Here is a 25,538-nt window from a genome sequence, read left to right as displayed (position 1 = left end):
AGGCGGAGTTCGACTTTTGGGGCAGGGGGGGCACAACGTGTTGATGGACGCAGCGTCAGCAATAAAATTAACTTACAAGAATATTTAAGTATAATAATAAGATGACAATGAGCGTTTTTTGTGTCCCATCATTCTTGAGGGGAATTTTAAATCAGGCTGCTTAGGCAATACTTTTCGCCAAGATCGTCAACCATTGAATATGGTACGCCCGCCGGTGTCGTGCCAATGTAGTTACCCCAGTCAAAAATTGTATCCTCTGTGCGGAGCCATATGGAGGTATATTTGTGTCTTTATTATTCAATCAAAAAAAAAGTTGCTTAGATCAAAAGAAGTCGCTCAAATCCCCCAAAAATGTGTTTGAATGCAAAAATAAATTTGAAACTCAAAAAAATGCATGTGAAAGCTATTTTTCTTTGAAATTTTTTTTTGATTGGATTCAAGTATTTTTTGATTGAAGCAACTTTTTTGATTGAAGTAATGTTGATTCGTGTTTGGGCCACATTTTGGCTAGGACATTTTTGTCTTTATTATTCAATCAAAAAATAAGTTGCTTCTAAAAAATATATATTTTCAAAAAGAAAATCAATCAAAAAAAGAAAAATTTCAATCAGGGAAAACGTTTTTGAATGCGAAAAAATATTTGAGATTGAAAAATTTGCATTTTAACACTTAATTTTTCATTGAAAAAGTTTTCTTTGATTGAAGCAATCATTTTTTGTGTTTGGTTTATATATATATATATATATATATATATATATATATACATACATACATATATATATACATATATACATACAGTGCTGCTCGAAAGTTTGTGAACCCCACAGCGATGGTCAGATTTTTTGTAAAAAAAAACTAAAATAACCTTATTAAATGTTAAGTTATACCCAAATCCACAATACTGACATTCCAAATAATGGACTGAAACAAAAGAAATAGTTATATTGTAATTCTTTATTTAACAAAAGTGGTTGATTTAAGAAAAACTCAGATATCATGTGTGCAAAAGTATGTGAACCCCTTCAGTTAATAGGATATTGCGCCTCCTTTTGCAGAGATTACCTCAACCAAACGGTTTCTGTAGTGACTAATCAGCCTCTCACATCTACTTTGGGGGATTTTTGCCCATTCTTCCTTGCAGAACGCAGTCAGTTGAGAGAGGTTTGATGGGCGTCTGGCATGAACTGCTCGCTTCAGGTCCCGCCACAGCATTTCAATGGGATTTAGGTCAGGACTTTGACTGGGCCAGTCCAGAACACGAATCTTCTTCTTTTTCAGCCATTCCTTGGTTGTATTGCTGGAATGCTTTGGATCATTATCATGTTGCATGATCCACCTTCTGCCAAGCTTTAACTTCAAAACAGATGGCGTCAGGTTATGTTCTAGGATTTGACAATATTCCTCAGAATTCATGATTCCCTGGACTATGTGGAGTTGTCCAGGTCCTGAGGATGAAAAGCAAGCCCAGATCTTGACATTCCCACCTCCATGCTTCACTGTTGGGAGAAGGTTCTTTTGGTGGTATGCAGTGTTGACTTTTCGCCAGACATGGCGGTTTTGGTTGTGACCAAACAGTTCAATTTTGCACCTACATCAGTTGATGAAAACTCTTTTTAATTTAGTCTCGACAACACAACTGGTTAAAAAACAAAAAAAAACTACTGAATTGATTGATTAGGAAATCAGGTTGAAATAATAGAAAATTCCAAAATGTTGAGGGGGTTCACAAACTTTTGAGCAGCACTGTATACATATATATATATATATTTTTTTTTTGTTCATTTCATTTGTGTTGCAGTTTTATTGCTTTACAACTTTTATATAAATTTCATGCAATGACACTTATTGGCCACCAGGAGGGGCCTGTCCCCCCTTAAAATCCGTTTATGCTTAGCAGCTCAGTCATATTAGCACCCATGTGGATTTCATGCATTGCACGTAACAGCTACAGGAGTTCCAAAAAATTACATGCATCGCGATTCGACACGTGACAATTACAATTCATTACGGCTCAAAAACGATGATTTACGTAACTTTATGACAGCCGCTCATAGCGGAATGAAATTCAAGACACGTCTGCCGTCCGGACACCGTTAACGGACGCACGCACAAAGTTATTATGGATGTTCCCGGTTAATGGGAGAGAGATGTACTCCTTTTTAAAAGACTGGAAAATAAATTTGTGTATGAGACAGGCAGGTCCAGAAGCGCGACCCGGCGCTTCTGTGCGCATGTTATTTTTTAGAGCGAGAGGGAAAGAGAGATAGTTCGTTGCTCCTCGTCTTTCAGATGTCCAACTGTGGTTTCAAGTCATGTCAATTGAAAAATAGGAGGTGAGTACACGAACCCTCTTGTACTGTTTATCCTTTATTGTTGTTGTTTTTGAGGTGTTAATAGTCAGCACCGAGCGCTAAGCTAATTAGCTAATACGCTAACTTGTATTTCATATGCAGAACGTGTAAAACCATGATTAAGTACAGTGGTAACACTACAAACATGCAAAATAGTACAGAAATCTGTGAAAGCAAAGTATATTGGTTAAAAGAAGGCTTATATCTAAAGACACTTCGTTTCCAGAAAATGTGGAATTCATTCCACCGGTATAGATTTTATTGTATTGTTGAGTGAAATAAGTACTCCCTTTAAAATGGTTAATGTTTTTGCATTTTGTTGTAAAAATAGGTGAATAAAAAAGCAGTTTAAGGGCAGCTTTTTGTTGTAAGGGTATGGTTCCATCGTTCCTGTTGAATCATTAGAATATATTAATAAATAATAAATAATGGACAGAAATTTGTTCGTCTACTTTATTAATTAGTAATGTACGATGCATCGATAATCGTGATAATCATGATAACCGTGATCATTGTCAATACCGTGATCATCGTTCAAGAATTGAATCGTAGCACCCTGAATCGTAATCGAATCAAATCGTGGGGCGCCTAAGATGGCACACCCCTAGTAAAAGTGAGTATGTCTACATTCGACAGCGATGGCATGATTTCTACTTTTGTTTGCTTGTAGAGAGCCGTGACTGCCTCGTCAGTGAAATGGCATCAGGATGGGATGACGTACCTCGGCTCGTTTGCTTTCAACATTCTTCAAAATCGCCAATTTTCTAGAAGAAGATTTTCTAGTCGAATCCAAAATAATACCACACGTCTGCTTTAAAATTTTTGGGAGCAAGTCTGATGTCACAGAGAAGTTGGTTGGTTACATCAGCCATACTTGTTGCTGTTTTTTATCTAGGAAGCGTGAGTTGTGGATGTGTACTTTTGGTCCGTTCCCCATAGCGTCCCGAAGACTGCGCTGACTGTGCTTTGGTTCCGCTTTACTTGACATATTTAAATAATCGGTATTGGGATGTTTGTGAATCGTCCTCTAATCTTCCATGGCCGAATCGCGAAAAATCTAAGAATTGGAAATTTCACACACCTTTACTCATGAGTTTATCAGGCGTGCTGGAGCCTATCATCATTATTAAGAACCGAATTTCCAATTCAGTGGACTCCCACTATTGGCTGGATATACTAGTCCTTCTCAAAAAAATTAGCATATTGTGATCAAGTTTATTAGTGTCTGTAATGTACTGATAAACATTAGACTTTCATGTATTTTAGATTCATTACACAAAACTGAAGTAGTTCAAGCCTTTAATTGTTTTAATATTGATGATTATGGCAAAGAAGTCAAGAAAAAAACAAAAATCCCTATCTAAAAAAATTTGCATATATCATCTGACCGATACAAAGAAGTGTTTTTTTTTTAAATAAAAAAAAAACAGTCAACCTTAATTAATTATATCAGCCATGCACTCAATACTTGGTCGGGAATCCTTTTGCAGAAATGACTGCTGAGGTGTTATGGAGGCCCAGGATGCTTCGATAGCGGCCTTAAGCTCATCCACAGTGTTGGGTCTGGTGTCTCTCAACTTCCTCTTCACAATATCCCACAGATTCTCTATGGGGTTCAGGTCAGGAGAGTTCGCAGACCAATTGAGCACACTAATGGCATGGTCAGTAAACCATTTGCCAGTGGTTTTGGCACTGTGAGCAGGTGCCAGGTCGTGCTAAAAAATGAAATCTTCATCTCCATAAAGCTTTTCAGCAGATGGAAGCATGAAGTGCTCCAAAATCTCCTGATAGCTAGCTGCATTGACCCTGCCCTTAAAAAACACAGTAGACCAACACCAGCAGCTGACATGGCACCCCAGACCATCACTGACTGTGGGTACCTGAAACTGGACTTCAGGCATTTTGGCATTTCCTTCTCCCCAGTCTTCCTCCAAACTCTGGCATCTTGATTTCCGGATGACATCCAAAATTTGCTTTCATCTGAAAAACGTACTCTGGACCACTGAGCAACAGTCCAGTGCTGCTTCCTTGTAGCCCAGGTCAGGTGCTTCCGCCACTGTTTCAGGTTAAAAAGTGGCTTGACCTGGGGAATGCGGCACCTGTAGCCCATTTCCAGCACACGCCTGTGCACGGTGGCTCTGGATGTTTCTACTCCAGACTCAGTCCACTGTTTCTGCAGGTCCCCCAAGGTCTGGAATCAGCCTTCCTCCACAATCTTTCTCATGGTGCGGTCACCTCTTCTGGTTGTGGAGCGTTTCCTGCCACACTTTTTCCTTCCCACTGAGGTGCACTCTGGGAACAGCCTATTCGCTCAGAAATGTCTTTGTGTCTTAGCCTCTTGCTTGAGGGTGTCAATGATGGCCTTCTGGACAGCAGTCAGGTCAGCAGTCTTGCCCATGATTGTGGTTTTGAGTAATGAACCAGGCTGGGAGTTTCTAAAAGCCTCAGGAATCTTTCGCAGGGGTGAGTTAATTCGTTGATTCAGATGATTAGGTTAGTAGCTTCTTTTGAGTACCTTTTCATGATATGCTATTTTTTTGAGATAGGAATTTTTGGTTTTTCTTGCCTTTTTCCAAAATCATCAATATGAAAACAATAAAAGGCTCAAACTACTTCAGTTGTGTGTAATGAATCTAAAATATATGAAAGTCTAATGTTTATCAGTACATTACAGAAAATAATTAACTTTATCACAATATGCTAATTTTTTTTAGAAGGACCAGTAGTTACCAAACCAATTTGTGAATAGTGAAAATCTATGCATCATATAAACACCCTACGAAGGGTTCCTCAACCCACTTAAACATAGTTCCTTAGTACCAATATATCAGCAAATGCCAGTGATTTTTTGAACAATCAAATAAAAATGATAACTACATAAAAAATAAACAACAACAACAAGTAGGTGAATGCTAAAGAATGAATAAACATGCGAGAGTTCACTGACTATACTGATCAGACCCCCCCCCCCCCCCCCTCAAATCAAATGCCATCTTACGCTTTTCTTTTGTCCTACGCTTTCTGATGCAAGCTGAAGAGTAAAAAAGGTAAAATGAGCTTTGTTATTATTTGTGGTAGTGTCGGGGTTCCAGCAGTCTTTTCTGTGTGTGCTGTGACGTGTGTGTTTGTGCTATAGTGAGTGTATTTTTGTTTTGGAGTCCCATCTTAATCTTAGCCATTACGCTGTTGTCCGCTGCCCAGCAATAACAGTGGGCTATTCTCAGAGGAAACCTGCACTATTATAGCTCTGCCACACAGTCTTGTGTTTAACTATTGAACCCTGTGTGTAAATAGAACTTGGATTTATTGGCCAAAACCATATGAGGTATGAGGAGCAGCATCAATCTGATTTTATGTGATGTGTCGCCAGGTTCTAAATATTTGTTGATGATACAGTAAGACACTTTATCATACCATGTGCGCATAATGGACAGTTTTGTATTTTTGTGTCGGCTTTCAGGGTGTAGCCTGCACTGCCATGCTGGTCGCCGTGGTAACCAAGAAGTTGGCATTGAATAAAGGAGAGAAGCATGTGCACTTTTTCATGCTGGACATTCAGATCTCGAAAGGGGTAAGAGCTACAAAAAAACATTTTCAAAGCATGTGGATTTCATTTACTTTCATGTATCATTTTATTATTTCATAAAACACTATTCGCCAAAGTTGCTATTTAATTAGGTAATGGAAAATGGTCCTGTGTTGAAATTGCAAGTGCAGTCGTTATCGTGAGCTGTGAGGAGAAAAAACAATGTAGGAAGAAATAGAAGTATTGTTATGATAATGGATTTTTAAATATATTCTTCCAAAGCCTAATGAAGTACAATTTGTTTATTTATAGTACTTCCAAATCCATTATTTTGGCCATAGTCCATTCAGGGTTACCTAAATACTTTGAGTAGCATAGCAAGAGAGGAGGAAACCTGACCAATTTCCACGTGTCATGCGCATGTTTTGGTTTGTAGGGCTTTTCATTTTTATTTTTATCTCCGCCAACCTTTTTACAGCCATTTCAAGGCGTCAAACAGAGGAAATCATCTTTTGTCCGGAAAACAACTTGTGTCAGTTCAGGACGGCGGCAGTGATTGGCAGGAAACTGTATGTGTGTGTGTTTATATAATGTCATTGGGTTCACCATACTTTCTTTCTAAAGTGAGTGAATATATGTGTGGGTGAAGTCGGTCTCATCGAATAAGAATGTGTGCTGAGTGACTCGTTGTCCGTTAAAAGGCAGGTCATGTGTGAATGCCTGCTTGCGTTTGTTTCCTTTGCTCTAGAAAGCTATTGAAAATGCACCTTGACCATCTGTTGCGGAATTACATTTCCTTCAAACTAGTTGTGGTATGGAACATGGAATTAGTTAATGATGTTTACTTTGCTGTAAGCTTGCAGTTTTGTAACTTTACATAATTTTGTATTCTTTTATTAAAGGGCTCCACAGATAGAAACGTTACTATGAGTTAAAATAATTTGATATTAAAACCCTTCTTGACGTTTTCATTTTTATACAGTTTGTAAAATTAGTTTAAGTAGTAAGTCGCCTTTGTTTTTGACGTCACAGGGCGGTGATGTCACTTGATTACGCTGCCGGGCTTCAGAGTATGAATCTAGCGGTATAAACGTGTCATCTGTTCAACCGTTTCAATTTGAACCCAAGAGGGACATTATTGAGCATTAAAACACTGTCGATATTTCACAAAACGAGCAGCAAACGCAAAATCAACAGGAAAGACGGGATGAGGCGAGACGAGAGTATGACAGAACAGTAGAGCTGGGAATCTTTGGGCACCAAACGATTTGATTACGATTACGATTCAGAGGCTCCGATTCGATTTTAAAACGATTATTGATGCACTCCCCTCCTTTTATTTTTCTCTCTTTTTTTTATGTTTTGTACTTTAGTTCCAAAATTGTTCAAAAATACTCTCAGGCTAAACCACACTACTATTTCAGTATCAAGTTAACATATAGCAGTAAACAAATATACAAAAATAACATTAAATAAAAAACTCCAGTCCCCATTCTGTATCAGCAGCTTTAAACTACATTCAATTAATTTAATGTTGTGAATCAACCATTACATGTGTTAAAATTGCTCCCGTTATTCCATAATTTCCCTTTTGTCTACTTTCGATATGTGAAAGTTTTAAAACTATTGTAAAGATAGATTCAGTTCAATATTTTACCGATTTAGGAGTATTTTAGATAAAAAGTTAATTAGGTTTGCTTGGAAGGTTCGCTACAACAGCCTTGCAGGGAAGTGTACTGCTTTAAGATGGCGGCCGTTTATAACTCCCGCATCTGGCTTTTTGTAGATGTGCTGCTAACACTACCAAATCTATATTGCATCTAGTCCTATATAAATGATATCCACCGTAACATTATACGGATGTACTTTTCTAGCAGCTTTTCGGCAGCAGTCAGGTATGTTGTTGTGTTTTTTTTATCTCGTTACATTAGTTGAGCTAGAGCCGTGAGTTGAGCATTGGCATTACCCGAGGGGCCGGGTAATGGGAAGCATGATGTTTAGCTACTCTCGCTCTGTTCCGTCCCGAAGACCGCGCGGCGCGCTGAGTGTTGTGTACTTCCGCTTTAGTTCGCATATTTTAATAAGCGGAATTTGGATGTTTGTGAATCGTTCTCGAATCTTCCACGGCCGGATCGCGAATAATCTAAGAATCGGAAATTTTGCACACCTCTACAAAACAGTGTCCTGCCAAAATATGCAACACTGGCGAAACGTGCTCCAAGACGCGAATTTGACACTCAAAGTAGTACTGTGCGCTTTCAGCTTCTTTTGTTTGGATGCATACAGACAGAACATTCTAAAGATGCCATGAGAAAATACTTAAATGTAGAAATATCAAATAAGGGTTGTTTAAATACGCTACGTGACTAATGTTGTCAACAGATCAACAATCTGCTTTAAAGCTACCACAAGAAAACACAATGCTTAAAAGTATGAGAGGGAAACACATGCAAAAAGCATTTTGAGGTCATGGTGTTATACTTGTATAGTGCTTTTCCACCTTTCAAGGCGCTCAAAGCGCTTTACACTACATCGCCATCTACTGTACCTACTGGTGACGCAGCACCAGGAGCAATGTGGGGTTCAGTATCTTGCTAAAGGATACTTAGGCGGGTTCATCAGGGCAGAGAATCGAACCCCCACTACTCTACCACTGAGCCACGCCATACCCCAATTCCCCATTTTGAGGCAATGAAAAGGTAATAAAAGACTTGATAAAAAACACAAATAGGAAGTACTTGCCACTTTTAACCGATATGCACATGTTTTGGACGTCTCGCTGCGTAGAAGGAATTGCAGAAGACCAGTAATTTTCGTCTAGTGAGTGACAAACTACGTCATCACCCCCAATGTCCATTGCGCGCATATAAAATGGCGTCCTCCATAGGTCAAAACATGTACTAAATATTATTTTTAATATGATTTTTAAATCAATGGCAATATTTTATGGTTTTCTAATAATTTAGTAAAAGAGAACAATTGCGGCTTATTAGAGCATACAAGTCTACAAGTTTTTGGACATCGACTTTGCACTTTGCGTCGGCTTGCAGTTACAGAATTGCTCTGCAATAATAGGCAAATGGGAAATAATTATTGCAGAATTCTACAATACTAGATGATGCATTCAAGCCACAAAAAGTGAGGTGGAAATGGGCGACTGTCGTGGATTCCAAGGAAGAGGTGATGGAGGAAAAATGACAATGATTATCCTATGTGTGTGTTTGTGTGCCTTGCAGAGGTGTTACTCTTTTCACAGGACTCAACAGGACTTAAGTGTTTGTTTAGAACTTGGAAGTAGGGAGATGTCTAGAAAACAAACAGTTACAAAGAAAAACAGTCCCAACCCAGATTAGGTCTCATTTTATTGATCCCTTTTTTTCTCCCACAAAATCTGGGTTGCCAGGTGTGATTCATATGTAATGTTCACAGCAAACAAATGCCTGGTGGTGCTACATGCACTGTTTTGGAGGATACAACCGTTTCCTTTCTTCCAGTGGCTGCATCCTGTCACAAGGTGCATCTTTACACATTGCTTGCAGATTGTTTTGGTCCATGTGTGTGTGTGTGCATCCTTCGAGTCCAGATTTATACTGATGGGAACAAGGGAAGACACCTGGTTGCGGACACTGACAGCCTCTATAAATAACCCTCGCAATGGGGCCGGCGTGACATCATCATAGGGCAGCCACAGTGATTGGGCAGGAAGGCAGAGCATGTATGAATAGAATCAAAGACAAAAGCTGCAAATATGATGCAAGTAGTAGAGGTGTTGCATAATGAGGGACTGCACAGTTCCGTTTCAGTTCCGGTAGATAGTGCTGTATTTATTATACGTAGTTCCTATAATGACTCCAGCATATTTGCTGTTCAGAATTCACAAAAGTCTTGCCTTAGTATTGTCTTGTTGCCAGTGAACTATGTTGAAATGGGGTTGAGGAGCTTAATTGGACAAAAATAGTGCATCAGTGATATCTTGTGGCACCTATAAACATTTTGCCTGAAGGGAAATAGGAGAAACTGTGATTGTTTTTTTTATTTTTTATTTTTTATTTTTTTACATGACTCAGTAATTAGTAAACCCAATGTTATCTCTACACTTGTTGAGCAGATCCGCCACGCTGCTGCAAATGTGCTGCGAGAGTGCTGGCTTCTGCACCGAGCCAATGTGACCAAAGGAACCCGACAAGAACATCGAAGACACCAGCGATGTCTTCTGGAGGCCATCAGAGTGTACGTTATACTACAGTCACAGGCAGGATACATATGTTCGTGTGTGTATATTACATGTGCACTTTACTGTAACAGCATAAGCATGTTTTAATGGGTCGTTTACTTATTTAAATGGTCCATCACTTCAGTCAATAAGGGAAATGAACTCTAGATAAGACACTGGAAAAGCTGGAAGCTAATGTGCCATGAAAACATATTTGGCCTGTTTTCAAATAGTTTTAGCACTGTTTCCCTTATTTGTTGAAGATCATCTGACAATTTTCAGCCAAAAGATCTCCAAAAGCCCCAACAAAATGCCATGCCCCCACCTAACACCCTCTAAACAACCACATGTTAGCTACTACCTGCCAAAAGCAGCCCTCTAGTGGCTCACTCGTAACGTACAGCCAACACAGGCACTGATAAGTCCAGGTGCAACGCGCACATGCCCTCTACTGGCAAATTCCTAACCTACAGAAGGCTGCCCTGTACTGGTTAAGCCCACGTGCAACTCGCACATGCCCTCTACTGGCAAATTCCTAACCTACAGAAGTCAGCCCTCTTCTGGTTAACGCCTAAATATAATCTGGCAATTAATTAATCAGCCCTGATATAAAAAATATCGGGCTCCAAGGATTGAAATACAGTATACTGGAAATATAGATAGATACCAAGTTTTAAGACGATCGATTAATGAATGACAGAGGAATAGGATTTTAAAGTTAACGTCCACATAAACAACGACAGCGTTAGTGACGCTGTGACAAGCCTTCAGAGTGTAAAATAAACAACAAATGAAAAATAAAGCAATTGACACCTAGAGGTCTGGAAAGTTACAAAGTGAACCACAGTGAGAGCCACTTTAAATAAATTAAATAAAAACATGGAACAGCAGTGATTATGACATCCCTGTCTACAAAAACTGTGAATGATTCCAAAACATCTGCTAGAGTATCCTCTTGAACTTTTGATTAACTTTATAACTTGTGTGTCTAGTTACAGACCAGAAAAAGGCACATACTAACAGTCTAACATGGTGAAAATAGTGGTAGGCTGGGTCTGCTTTGCTACTACATCACCTGTGGAAATTGTGATTGATTGAACCATGATTTTTTTCTCTTTACCAGAAAATTCTGAAGGAGATTAGTTTATGTCTTCAACTTCAAGTGTACTTGGGTTAATGTTGAATGTAACTGAAGCAGTAACCCTGACTGGGATAAGCTGTAAAGAAAATTTTGTTTTGATTAATTGGGAAAAATTCCAACTTCTCTGCAGATTTCGTCATTTGCGCCTCAAACAAAGAAAACTGAGGGATTACGTCAGTGAGATGGTGGATCTTCCAAAGGTAAAACATTGATTAGTTGATTTTTTTCTTCTATCCCAGACAATTGTTTTAGGTTGTTTTAATTACCTGAGATGTTTCGGCGAACACTTGCGCCTTCATCAGAGAGTCACTGGTGTTTATGTGTAGCGCGTCTTTATCAGCTGATGAATGAAGGCGTGACTCACCTGTCAGATTGACAGGCGAGTCACCCCATCTGCTGACCATTCAGTCTTCCAGGATGCTGGTCCAGGTAGTAGAGTGCATGTAAGCCCCCTCCTCCCTGTTGATAGTCCTCGGGCCCCGCTTGCGCATCTCAATATCCTCCCTCATCCAGTGCTGGTGTTAGTTTTCTTCGGTGCGGATTTTCCCAGTCCATAATGTGGTTTTCCGTTTTGCAGTGATCGGTGATGGCTGACTTGTGATGTTGCTGTTGTGCTTTTATTGCCTTTGTTTGTCTCATTGTTATCTCCTTCTCGCACTCCTTCTTCTGTTCTGTTTTTCTTGTAATAAAGCTGCTCCCTGTCTCCCCGATGTATGATTTATTGCATGATTTGGATGGAATTTCATATGTGGAGTTACATTTGTTTTCTGGGTGGATTTTGTCCTTTGGTCCTCTGATGAAGGGGGAAGTGTTCACAGCAACATGTCAGGTAATTAAAATAACCTAAAACAATTGTCTGGGATAAAAGAAAAAAATCAACTAATCTATACGTGTAGACAAAATGAACTCAATACAACTATGTAAACCATTGATATTTAATCACTCAGGCTTATCCAAATGGGTAAGAAACGTACTGCAGGCTCTTCTGATAACAATAATGACAAATTAACTGTTTTAGCTTGTCAAAAGGTACTCAAACACTAATTAAATTTGTTTATTGAAAATGTCGGTCAGTAATCCGGCCATTGACAAAAATGTTTTCCACCTAGATTGAACTCAGGAAATGGAAGGTATACGGAAAATTGGTCTCATTTCCTTGCTGGTGCACTTTCTCTTTGCTAGTTTTTTTTAAACTAACATTTAGTGAACAGACCTCAGAACTCTCTCCTTTCCTGCAGCAGGAGCCTTTATGGCAACATGTCGGAAGTGAAGATATTTTAAATCTTTGTATTTGTTTGATCAGATGCAGATGATCATGTGCGATCTAAGCGCCAATTGGAATAATTCTTATCGGGAGTTGGAGCAGAGAATCCTGTCCATGGAGCAGAAACTGGAAGAGCTGAGTCGCTGCTTCCAAGAAACCTCCAAGCTGCTGTCTCAGGTCCTACGTCACCGCAACCAGGAGATCAGGTAAACCAAGCTCACAACACTCATGGCTGATGCTGAGCAGATCATCAACGATGGCAGAGAAAGGGCACCAATGGTGGGCTTTGGATTTGGTACCTGGGACTTTAATTAGGACTAATCATATTCTTAATACTACCACGATCATGTCACAATTATAGAATCAATTCTATGCTGAACAAAATGTAACAGCAAACAAAAACTGCGATAAACAAACAAATGAAGTTCAGTCTTTTCTAACAGCATCACTCTATGAGTAGTCCAAGCTGGCAGTAACAAGGCCCATTGCTAATATACCGTAATATTCAGACTATAACACACTACATTTTCCCCAGCCTTGTAGTCCACTGCGTATTATTTATGGATTATTACAGGGTAATGAGCTGCATATCCTTTGGTCCTATGGACAGCTACAATTTAATAGTCCAGTGCGCTTCATAGTCCAAAAATTATAGTACTTTGTGTCTAGCACTACCGGTTCTGAAGGCCCACAGTACACTAGATTGACATGGAAACTCAGAGGATAAAATCTTATAAGATAAAGAAAAAAAAGTCCCGCCTACAGTGAAGAAAATAAATACTTGAACACCCTGCTATTTTGCATGTCCTCCCACTTAGAAATCATGGAGGGGTCTGAAATTTTCATCATAGGTGCATGCCCACTGTAAGAGATAATCTAAAAAAAAAAGTAAAATCCAGATATCACAATGCATGATTTTTTTAAACAATTTTTTTGGGTGATACAGCTGCAAATACTGTAAGTATTTGAACACCTTAGAAACCAAATGTTGATATTTGGTACAGTAGCCTTTGTTAGCAATTACAGAGGTCAAACTTTATTAGTTTTTCACAGGGTTTGCACACACTGCAGGAGGGATCTTGGCCCACTCCTCCACACAGACCTTTTCTAGATAAGTCAGGTTTCTGGGCTGTCGCTAAGAAACATGGAGTATGAGCTCCCTCCAAAGGTTTTCTATTGGGTTTAGGTCTGGAGACTGGCTAGGCCATGCTAGAACCTTGATATGCTTCTAACGGAGCCATTCATTGGTTTTCCTGGCTGTGTGCTTCAAGTCATTGTCATGTTGGAAGACCCTGCCACGGCCCATCTTCAATGCTCTGACTGAAGAAAGGAGGTTATTCCCAAAAATCTCCTTAATACAGTGCTGTTGTCTAGTCCCATATGCAGAAAACCACCCCCAAAGCATGATGCTACCACCCCCATGCTTCACAGTAGGGATGGTGTTCTTGTGATAGTACTCATCATTCTTCTTCCTCCAAGCACGGTTGGTGGAATTATGACCAAGAAGTTTTATTTTGCTGTCATCTGACCACAAAACTTGCTCCCATGACTCCTCTGCATCATCCAAATGGTCATAGGCAAAATTAAGACGGGCCATGTGCTGGTTTAAGCAGGGGAACCTTCCGTGCCATGCATGATTTCAAACCATGACATCTTGGTGTATTACCAACGGTAACATTGGAAACGGTGGTCCCAGCTTTTTTTTCTTTTGATCCTTCACCTTTTTTAGGATCACTGAGATCCCACGAGGTGATATCTTACATGGGGCTCCACTCCGATTACGATTGATCGTCATGTTTAGCTTCTTCCATTTTCTAATAAATAATCCAACACTGGAGCTTTCTTCACAAAGCTACTTGCTAATTGACCCTTAGCCCTTTCAAGCCTTGTGTTGGTGTACAATTTTGTCTCTGTTGTCTTTGGACAGCTCTTTGGTCTTGGCAATGTTACAAGTTTGAGTCTTACCGATTGTATGGGGTGGACAGGTGTCTTTATGCAGCTATCGACCTCAAACAAGTGCATCTGATTCAGGATAACACATGGAATGGAGGTGGACTTTTAATAGGCGGAGTAACCTGTTTTTCAGGGTCAAAATTTTAGCTGATAGACAGGTGTTCAAATACTTATTTGAAGCTGTATCACACAAATAAAAAAATGTTAAAAAACAAACATGCATTGTGATTTCTGGATTTTTCTTTTTAGATTATCTCTCACAGTGGATATGCACCACCACAATGAAAATTTCAGACTTCTCCATGAGTTCCAAGTGGGAGAAAGCAGGGTGTTCAAATACTTATTATTTTCACTGTGCATTCACATGGATACAGTGCACCCCCCCCCCACCCCTCAAAAAAAAAAAAAAAAAAAAAAAAAAAAACTCCAAAATGAATAGAATGTTGGGACAACAGAACACAAATAGCCTACTATGACATTGAAGACATATAATTTCGGTCATAGGTCAGTGTTTCTCAGTGACCCTGACTTCACTCCATCGTGACAATGGGCTGTAATGTTTCCAATGCAGGTGACATGACCAGAGCACGCACTCCAGAGTGAATTTTTTTGTCTGACAATGCCTACCAAAGGTCAGCGGGGATCATCTCCACCCGTGCAGAGCTACTTCTACATGCTTCCACCATTTGGAAGACACGCACAAGCTTTTGAGGGATCATCTTCAGGCCCAGTCTAGGGCATCTTCACCACACGTCCGTGGAAGAATTTGTCTTGAGCTTTCTTATTTACACTGTCAAGCTAGCTACAAGACTTGCTCTTGGTGATCATTATGCTTCACTGTTTAATGGATTTTTAAAATTTTGAGTAATCTGTGCCTTATTTATTAACTTCCTGGTTTTAGTATTCAGTTTCATGAACCCTTTGGAGGTTCAAATGTTTAAACACATAAATCCAACTGTTTTCTAACTAGGCTGGGAGGATGGCTGAGTAAGTGCAGTGTCACATTATAGGAGGACACCTTTATAACTGAAATTGTTTAAACTTGGCGTGTTCATCTCAAATGTGAGGCCAGGAGATCATTTTTTGTGGTGAAATTGTCAGCAGGGTTCAAGCTGGCTGTTTCACAGGCCAAACGGATCTACCTGAGACACCGAGTAGGCTAAGTGCTGTGGCCTACATTTAATTAAAATAGCTTTAAAAGTTCTAATTTTAAAATCCATTAGTATGAAAGGAGAATCTGAACCATCAGATATGACATACAGTAAACCCCCGCATATGCATTTACCTTTTTCATGTTTGATTTTAAACGTATTCTACATTATTGACTCAAAATTGCATCTAATATTCGTACTAAGTCAAAAGAAAAACACACAATTATGATTCTACTTCTTTCCCAAACCAGCTGCCAAATTTCAGTATTCTGTATTATAGTATTCCATATTTTGTCTAAATGCCATAAATTTAGTTTCATTACTTTTTCCCCTTAAATATCAGTTTAGGGCTGCAGCTACGAATATTTTAGTAGTCGATTAATGGATGGACTAGTTAGTTCAATAATCGAGTAATCGGATAAGGAACATGAAAAATTAAAATACCTGAGCTGAGCCTCAAACGGTATATATATATATTTTTTAAATGAAGATCTTTGTTCAACAAAAAACAATTGGCTAACTTACATAGAAAAAGTCCGCTTAAATGCTATAAAAAGCCAAAGTTTTTTTTTTTTTTACAATGCTCTTAACAAATGGTTGAGACACATGTTCCCACAAAAAACGGCTAAATATACCTATGAACTAAATTATAAATGCATTAAAAAAAACATTTCCTCAAACAAAAACTTTGCTTACGTTGGTAACAGGGAGCAGTTGGAGTCAGCCATGTGAAAAGAGGCAGAGGGCAGTGTATCCACCCTAATCTATAAATCTAAATACAAACACTTTCAAAATAAACCATTACAACGCCACTTTAATTAAACGAGTACTCGAAGCAACAAACTTTAATTCGAATATTTTTTTCTAATCGAATACTCGATTTAATCGATTAATTGTTGCAGCACTATATTAGTTTAACAGAAATTGTTGATCCATACAACCAATGACAAGAAAACCTTGAAAATTAACGCAGGTCCCCAAACCTTTTCATACCACTCAAACATTGTGTTGATGCTTATGATCCTGTTTGTAGTTAATACCATGTTTTGAATCTATACAACATTTTCAATGACTATCATTGCATTGAATACAAGGGACCCATGCGCTGTTCAACTGCTATTTAAAGGAAAGAAAGAAAAAAAAAAAACATACCTCATTGAAAAAGAAAATCTTAAAAACTGAACAATTACTCTGGGGAGAAAAAACTGGAAACTTTTGTGTTGAAATGTCATGCTGGAATAAGTGACATCTCATATGATGCTCCATTGTCAAAATAACTTGGAATTTGCACATTAAAACCTGTCAGAACATCTTTGGAATTAAAATCTGTGTGAGGTTCTGACGAGTATCAATAGTAGTAGTACAATTTTTCGTAATATGCACCCCTAAAATCACCCCGCCAGCTCTTTATTAAAGATTCTTTTACACAACTACTCTCTAATTTAGTCATCTGAGTTAGAAATCTCATGTAAGCACTCAAAATGTTATGACAGATATAGCATCAGAAATCAGTAGCATATCAATATGGTGAAACCTCCATGCCACCACTATTCTTGGTAGAGCAGCTACAATTATGTTACTGATATATACATTAGAAGGGTAATACTGGAGGTGCATATGAGTGAATAGCACACAAGAGAAATTACTGTAAAAATTTTAAACAAAACTGGCGATGAAATAATAAGCAAGACATTTTTTATTTGACACATTTGTATTATTGCTTGTCATTTACATCTTTTCAAATGTCTGGTTTTCACATTGTTTTTAATTTGATGCCATATGAATGCAGAGGCCCTATTAAAGTAATGTCCACAGCTGCACGCGAGGCCTTTCCTGCAATTTCCCGAGCCTTTCTTCTTCATCTGCGTTTTTCCCCTCAAGTGTGCGGCTAAGAGTCTTGCTCCGGCGAAAGTGTTGCCACAGTTGACGCAGATGTAGCTCTTGTCTTCTGCGTGCTGCACGCAGTGCCGCAGGAGATGCAGCCGGTGCTTGAAGGACCGGCCGCAATAGCACCGGTGCAAACGGCGACCCCGGTGGAGGTAGCGGTGGCTAATGGCGAGGTACGGCTGTCGCAACATGGTCCCGCACTGCCAGCAGGGACGTGGCACCTTAAAGCACCAGCCCGTGATCACACTTTTCAATGGGGCAGAAATACAATACGTATGATCCTTATCGATAACCTGGTTTGTGACGACAGGCTCGGGGGTACTCGCTGCGACGACATTTGTCGAAACCTTTTTGTCAGTCAAGCATGACTGTTTTTTCACAATATGCACATGGGTGCTGACCACCGATGTGTGAACACAGATTACATGAGTGGACAAAGACTTTTCATCAAGAAAAAAAGACTTGCATATGGCACACACTTTGGGCGTGGATACACTGCAGAAGCGGATCAAGCGTAAGAGGGCCCGTTCGGGAGGCTTGTGCTGATGGGCTGGGGCCCAGTGTCTGAACACCTGGCCGCAGACATCACAGTAGTAAAAGATGCTGTAGTGATCCTTGAGCGCCGCCTCGTTACGAAATGGCATCATGCAGCGAAAGCACTTGGTTTCTTTGCACAAAGCACCGCTACACTGTTTCAGATGCAGCTTCATTGACGTGAAAGGCCCTTGGTCACACTTGTTACAGAAGGAATCATGGGTATCGGGAAGGGTAGGCACCCCTGAAGAATAGGCAGACTCAGTTGAGCTTGAATTATTGTCGTCATCTGATTCTTTGTAACTGGGACCACCTTGAGCTCTTTTGAAGTGAAAGTCACCTTCATCCTCACCGGCACTCTTAGTCGAATCATCTGTGCTCAAGTCATCAGAGTCAAGGGGTTTTGTATAGTCATAGTCAATGACTTCTCTAGACGTCTCCGGGCTCGGCAGCAGCGCCGTGTCGAACGCTTGGTTGCTCTTTTGGTACTCTGAGCCCGTGCATTGTTTATCTGCATGCCTTTTCAGCTCCCACCATTTTACACCATTGCCGCTCAAGTCTTTAGACACAAGTGGATTGCAGATAATCTGAAAGAAAAGAATCACATTTAACAGTTTTGAGTGATCTCATAGATATTGCTGGTGGAAGTTGTGATGTCAAATTCCAATCCGGAAATTGTCCCAAAATGTGTTGTGAGGGTAGTGATACTAAAACTGTAAGACTTTTATCAAAGATTTTTGTCAAGTTTACATCATTAATCTTGGTGAACTTTAGTGTTCAGAATAAGAGTGTGACTATCTCGATACGGCGATATATCATGATATTTTGCAACCCGATTGGTTATCGATATGCTCCCGCCAAGTATCGATACTTTTATTTGAATTATTGGCCATTAGGGATGGGAATCGAGAACCAGTACCTGTTGAGAACCAGTTACGTGCATTCTAATTCCATGGACTCATTTGGCAGTTTATCTAGCGACTCTCTTATAGATTTCAAGCAGCACGTATTACGTCACGTAATTTACACATGCTACACACGCTCGATTCAGCAAGTAAAACTACGTGATTATTCAAAGAGGGACCACTCAAGTATAATTTGGAGAGCGTCACAGAGTGATTCTACATTGATTTTCGCAGGCCAAGTCAATATTCATGAGACTACTTAAAGAAATGGTGATTTAAAAAAAAAAAAAAAAAAAAGTCAATTAATGGGTCTATCGTATTTCTCGTCGATAACATATAACATATATAACATATATGCATCTAAAAAAAATTCCTAAACAATGTTATTAGCAATTTTAATTCATATTTTGGTCAATAGTCCACTAATCAGTGTTTTTTTTTTTTTTTTTTTTAATAATTTGAATTTGATGGGTCGTAAGGCAAATCTGACTACTGATTTCAAACAAAAGTATGTACCTCCGCATCTAATGGTAGTATTTTTTTGTTGCAACGACTAACAGAAGTGGATGTTCCAAAATACTTCCCGAAATGCCCGTAATTCGAGATAGGATGGTCCCATTGGTCCCAAACCACTTTCATTCTACTCAGTATCAAAAGGCCTTTCCATAGAGTACCCCAACTATGTCTAGGAAGTTAAATCCAAGTTAACGGAGGATTGTGCTAAAATCCCTCTTATATTGTATGAGATCCAACCGTCCTTATGTAATTACACCAACCTAATTATAAACTTGTTAATATTTGGGACAACAAAAGAAATGCTCTGCCCCTGCTGTCTGGACTAGCCGAATACTTTCTGTGTGTACAGGCTTTCTCCACCCCATCTGAGAGGGTGTTCTCCACTGCTGGAGACACCATAAGTCCACAAAGGATCATGTATCCTACCTGAAAAAGCAGACATTCTTATTTTTCTTTCTGCAAAAGAATTGTCAATTTTGTACATTTGCACTACGCACTCCTGTTGTATTTGACAGTATTTATCTTTTTTTAATATTATTTTTGAGTGCTATCAGCTCATATGCCCTTTTAAAAAGGAGGATTTTTTTATTTCTATCGGAAAAATGTTTCAGTAAAATGTTTCACATTCTTGTCTATTTGCCACAGTTACATATTGCCACAGATAACCGAGGCTTTGGGCCTCTTTTGACATCGTTGTGAATTTGTAAGGTTGTGACGCCTGATTAAACAAACTAGATGCCAATCAAAATGTTTGTTCTTCTTTTTCCGAAAATTAGAATCTAATAGAATCGATAAAGAATCGAATTGTTAAGCAATATCGATAATGGAATCGGAAAAACCCTATCAATTCACATCCCTATTGGCCACACATTGGAGTATGGATGCTGCTCATTCAATGTTTGTTGAGCAATGGCGGTTCACTAGGGGGCGCTCAAGAGTGGCGGTGAAGGTAAAGTGCGCGCAAGTCGTCTAGAGAAGAAGAGAGGAAGCTGCAAGTGGGATGAAAAAATAAAAATGTTTAGTGAAAAAGGTGTCAACAAAAAGTGAGAACAGTATTCATACATATCACACGTGTGGATACACTTTGGATTTCACACCAACAAAAAAGGAAGTAAGGTGAACAAGGACTTTGCTGTATGCAAGAATTGTCTAAAAAAAACATAAGGTTCACTGGAAAACCAATAATTATGCACAGTTACTTGCAGCTGGTGACAAAGTCGTCACAGATTTCTTCACTGCTTCGCTTTCGTCACCTGAGGTAAGAACGTTTTGCAATGTGATTGATTTTTTAATTTACATGTATTACATTTCATGACATTTGGTGCTGAGTTATATAAAATAAACCAGGACCCTAAATTGGATGGAAACAAATAAAAAACAACCATATATTAATTTACTGATTTGATATTATTTGAGAACCACTTTCCATCTAATTTACAACACAAACTTATTACTGCCATTTTGTTACAATAAGCTATAAAAATGGTTAGAGGTTTAATCTTGGGGCACCTAACGATTCGATTACGATTACAATTCAGAGGCTCCGATTCGATTATAAATCAATTATTGATGACATATTCAAGTCCCTACTCTGTATCAGCAGCTTTAAACTACATTCAATTAATTTAATGTTGTGAATAAACTGTTAAAGTTGTTAAAATTGCTCCCGTTATTCCATAAATTCCCTTCTTTCTACTTTCGAGTTTACACATGTCAAAGTTTTAAAACTGTCTCATCATTTAAAGACAGATTTAAAGATTTTGCCGATTTAGGAATATTTTAGAGAAGTCTACTGCTTTAAGATTGCTGCTTTTTACTAACGCGGGCAAGTCTGTCGTTTCGCATTTAGGTCTACATATAGGTGATATCTACCGTAGCCGTATGTGGCCGTATGTTTGTAGCAACTAGCAACTGGGTGTTGTTTGTAGCAGCTATCGACCACAGTCAGGTATTACTGTTTTTTTATCTAGTGGTATGAGTTGAACATATTTACTCTCGGCAACAAAGGTCATATACGAAGAAAAGAGACCCACCAATTATATCATTGCCCCACTCAAAGCTCAACTGCTGAGTGACACCTACAGCACTGTTAAAAATTTTAAGATTTAAATTAAAAAAAAAATAATAATAATGTGGCCATTCATCATAATCGCTCCAAGAGATATCAGTGGTTGTGGTTTGTTCCCTCTATATGTGCAGGCGCAAAATTTGCAGTAGATTTATATTTTACAGCAATGTTGCACAGAAAAGGTGTCACTGTTTAATAAATGACTTTTTTTTCCCTATTTTAAAATATCAAATTTTTCGTTTCAACAGTTGTATCCAAGAATATCATATTAATTTTCTGACCAATATATCGATAATCGTGATCGTAAAACTTGTATCGCGAATTGTATCGTATCATGAGGTGCCCTGAGGGTCTCACTCCTAGCTCTGAATGTGAAGTGAGGTGGGAGCTATACATTTTAAGGACAAATTCAATGTGTGACAAGTGTAACAATCACATTTAAATCAAAGTTGCTGATGAATCAACATAAGGATTCTAGAGCAATGTGATCAAAAACTTAAAATCAGTCTTGTGTTGTTTGTTGTGATGACTCGGCGAACAAAATGACCCATCACATTTGCAATAGTATTCTTCCCAGTCTGCATTTATTCGGCTTGAAACAAAACACACCAATGAGTGTTTTTATACATAGCTGCAAAAAATAAAAATGAGCCTTAAAGGGCAAGACAACACCTAGTATAAATGACCGACACGTTTGTTTTTTGCATGCGAGTCCGAGCCACTTGATTTTGAGGATTTTCTTGATACAGAGGCCTGATGTGATACCCCGGAAACGTATTAAGGGAGGGGGGCATTTCTCGGAATTAGAACAAAGCTATCCCAACATTATAACCACACAAAATGGTTTTTATTACAACAGTAGTTTCAACGAAGCGACAAAAATTAAAACCCCATTCCCCTATTATTATTGGGAAGGCTGCCATTGAGTGATCATGTTTCACTGTTATTGACGGCAATAGACGTCAATGACAGCCAATTATCTAACAACAACAAAAGACAAATACTTGACTATTATTATCCTCTGAAAATGATGTGATCGGATAGGGTAATTGACGACTGTGATCACAGTTTTACGCTAAAATAGCACTAAAAACTGATCAAACCGGGGCACAGGTATAAAACTAAACAGGCAGCCACTCATTATGGTTACTTCACCTGTTCATTCAGCCGCTGTCTTTCTACTTTCTTCTTCTGAGACGCACGTGAAGCCCGTTTCACTCTTTGGGTTCGGCAAAGGGAGAATTCTGTTGGCACGGCGTCTTCCTTCAACATCCGTTTTTTGGGGCGATGGTTTTCTGAGCTCTCGAGCCCGTATTTCTCGTACGGATCCGACTGGAAACAACTGGGCCGAAAATGCGCCGAACATAATTTCGATGATTTTGAAGGCGTGAACTCCAATCTCCCAACATTCTTCAGCCATAGCTTAATTAAGGCTTCCTTCCTCAACGGGAAAGCGTGAAAAGAAACGTCTGGTGGATTGTTGTATTTGCCATCAGACCTGTTCCTACAGCCGAAAGCCGAACACTGTGGCATCCTGGCACTATCTTCCCCCTTTTCTATGTCGTTTTTCGGGCTAGATCCGTCTATTTAACAACAAGTAAAGTGATGACTTACGTCCGAATAGCATTAATTCGCCATAGCCGTATGGGACGATGGGTAAGATTCATGGCGGACAACATGAGATACCAGTATTTGATTGGCTAAAACAGTGTGCCACCGGTAATAGATATAATATATATATTGATAGATGCATTAGTTGGAGTCGGCGGCGGAAGTAAAAAGGCGGCCTTTCGTCGGGGCGTTTTTCTGACGGGCTCGAGTCTGTAATTGGGTGATTTTCCAACTAAAATACACTTAATACGCCACTCACTGAATTCTCAATATGTTTAAAACCGCTTTAATGTGTATCTGTTTGATTTATTATCGTTAAATACTAACGGAGGTTAAAAATATATCATTATTTTTAAACGTGCATAAACAAATAATGCATCTCAGGTATTTACGTAAAACCAAGCTATTTGAAAATCGATTTAATACATTTAGGGCTATCTATCGCTCTTTCAAAGTACACGCTACATTGACTATAATATATTCGTCTCGTATGGGAGACGCAAAATGGTCGACAAGTGATGACGCTCTTCCACTCTCGTTCCATTAGCTCAAAGCACGCATATTACATCTAGCCCTATATCAATGATATCTATGTACTATATGACTACGTGCGTAAACATTTCCGGTCACAGAACACAATTGAAGAACGACGTTTTTGATATAAAGTCACTCAAATGAATTTAACCTTTAAAACAATTCCTCCCAAAAAGAAAATAATATATATTTTTGCTCAGATACTGTGTAATTCAAATGAAACACGTCCTTCAAGTTTAAATGGAAAACTGGGCCGGAACTACATATGTTTTGACAAGTTTCGCAACGTCACAATATACTAAACACCATTAAATACAATCATTTTTTAAATGCGAAAATACACTTGAGTTTCAAGTAAGTCTATATTGTCGACTGCACCACTGTACTCTAAAACGGTTCACGCTGTGCTTCAAGGGAATCTCACAAATAGCACGTTAATGAAGTACGTGTTTCATAACTTGCTTTGTATGATCTACAACCTTGATACATTTTGAAAGATAAGACAGGTCTGCGTGTGTAGCAATAATGTCAGAATCGGGGCACAGCCAGCCTGGCATGTATGGACCAGGACGTAGGAGAAGGCGACGCCGTGGCGATCGGGACATTGGACCTCCTGGCCAGAACCTGTCCGGACCCAGTCGGGATCGAGAATACCAGCCGCGTGAACGAAGGGTACGATCAACGCTACAGTTTTTCTCGATTGGTTTGGCTCTTTTCTTGAAACAGAAATTATATTCCCAAAACAACATGGACAACTCTCGAAACCACTAGGCACTTCTTCACAACAGATTAAAATAGTCATTCCTTTCAACAAATTAGTTGTCTTAGCACACTTTGCAAATAAACACAATTGTTTGCAGTTAGCAAAAATTGGAAACGTCTAGCATAGGGGCGTGACAAAATATCGACGATATATCATGATACTTTCTATCCCAAAATGTTATAGATATGCTCCTGCCAAGAATCGAGTAATCATTTTAAAAAGGTGTCTAACAAAAATAAAATAAAAAGGAACCAACAAGTTGCTACCAAAATCTTCCACCATGATAGTGTCTCAGTTAACTCTCAGGCTGCATTGACGGTGCTTGACGCTGAATCCAATTAGACTGGCATGGTTCGTTCATTGGAAACCAGAGCATTCACAATTATTCGGTCCGTTTTTAGGGCATTTACATGTCACTTGCTGTTCATTTTAGGGCTTTTTCAGGTCATTTCCTGTTGAGTTTGAGTCACTGCCTATTCATTTAGGTGATTCCCAGGTCACTTCCTGTTCTGTAACTCAAACAGGAAGTGACCCATAAAATACCCCCAAATCAACAGAAAGTAACTGAAAATCAACAGGTAAATGACCTTAAATGGCCCAAAGTTACCTCACTGCCTGGCATTGGCTGCCACTGACGGCCATAGACGTTCAATCCGTTTGAAGTGGGAGGGATGGCAGCGAATGAACGAATGTGCTACCCTCCCAGTTCAAATGGATTGGGCATCCACTAGTGATAAACTCATTCCAATTCACAGCAGAAGCTTGTTTTTCTGTTTATTAGTTGTTTGCAGAATATCCTAGAATGATTTCCTAACCAATGTATCGATAATCGTTGTATCGCCAGATCATCGTTATCGTGACCTTTTTATCGCAAATCGTATCGTGAGGTACCAAGAGGTTCCCACTCCTAGTCTAGCACATCTTTGCGAATTATTAATCACAGTTTGCGCAATTACCAAATGTATAAATCTTGTTGATCTTAACTAACTGTTGATTGTCAGGCAAATGATTTTACTCTGCAAAACATGTCAGTATTATTTCATTGTGTCAGCCATCACGTGCACTTAAAAGGACATTCTGTTGTCAAAATTAATCAGGAAAATAATACCTATATAATAATA

The 25,538-nt window shown here is 39.0% G+C and overlaps 3 protein-coding genes across 8 annotated transcripts in view; 2 read left to right on the top strand and 1 right to left on the bottom strand.

Annotated features, from left to right (window-relative positions):
- Positions 1–20,647, top strand: part of kcnn4 (potassium intermediate/small conductance calcium-activated channel, subfamily N, member 4) — a 45,083-nt gene extending 24,436 nt beyond the window's left edge. Inside the window, exons 5-9 of the mRNA XM_057833713.1 lie at positions 5,812–5,922; positions 9,986–10,107; positions 11,362–11,431; positions 12,535–12,701; positions 15,020–20,647. Of these exons, the coding sequence (XP_057689696.1) occupies positions 5,812–5,922; positions 9,986–10,107; positions 11,362–11,431; positions 12,535–12,701; positions 15,020–15,023 (474 nt within the window). The 3' untranslated portion in view covers positions 15,024–20,647. The remainder of the gene's footprint in view (positions 1–5,811; positions 5,923–9,985; positions 10,108–11,361; positions 11,432–12,534; positions 12,702–15,019) is intronic.
- Positions 17,288–23,258, bottom strand: si:dkey-79d12.4 (zinc finger protein 91). The gene is made up of 2 exons (XM_057833706.1): positions 22,665–23,258; positions 17,288–18,607 (listed from the first exon to the last, which is right to left on the bottom strand). Exons 1-2 carry the CDS (start codon positions 23,040–23,042, stop codon positions 17,324–17,326), a joined length of 1,662 nt encoding a protein of 553 aa, XP_057689689.1. The 5' UTR covers positions 23,043–23,258; the 3' UTR covers positions 17,288–17,323.
- smg9 (SMG9 nonsense mediated mRNA decay factor) overlaps positions 20,675–25,538 on the top strand; it is a 42,798-nt gene continuing 37,934 nt past the window's right edge. The window contains exons 1-2 of one of the 6 annotated variants that reach the window (XM_057833711.1): positions 20,675–20,699; positions 24,175–24,326. In XM_057833711.1, the coding sequence (XP_057689694.1) occupies positions 24,180–24,326 (147 nt within the window). In that variant the 5' untranslated portion in view covers positions 20,675–20,699; positions 24,175–24,179. The other 5 variants (XM_057833710.1, XM_057833709.1, XM_057833707.1 and 2 more) reach the window with 5 other exon arrangements.

This window comes from Corythoichthys intestinalis, chromosome 4, assembly GCF_030265065.1.
Source record: "Corythoichthys intestinalis isolate RoL2023-P3 chromosome 4, ASM3026506v1, whole genome shotgun sequence".
In the NCBI taxonomy this organism is placed as follows: domain Eukaryota; kingdom Metazoa; phylum Chordata; class Actinopteri; order Syngnathiformes; family Syngnathidae; genus Corythoichthys; species Corythoichthys intestinalis.
The sequence above is the reverse complement of the archived record's forward strand: the minus strand, read 5'-3'. Positions and strand labels throughout refer to the sequence as shown.

Bases quoted from the DNA above. Each gene is read 5' to 3' on its own strand.
- si:dkey-79d12.4 (XM_057833706.1), bottom strand. From the start codon at position 23,042: ATGCCACAGTGTTCGGCTTTCGGCTGTAGGAACAGGTCTGATGGCAAA. The intron at 18,608-22,664 runs GTGAAGTAACCA...CTTTTCTTTCAG, and splicing joins GACAGCGGCTGAATGAACAG to ATTATCTGCAATCCACTTGT.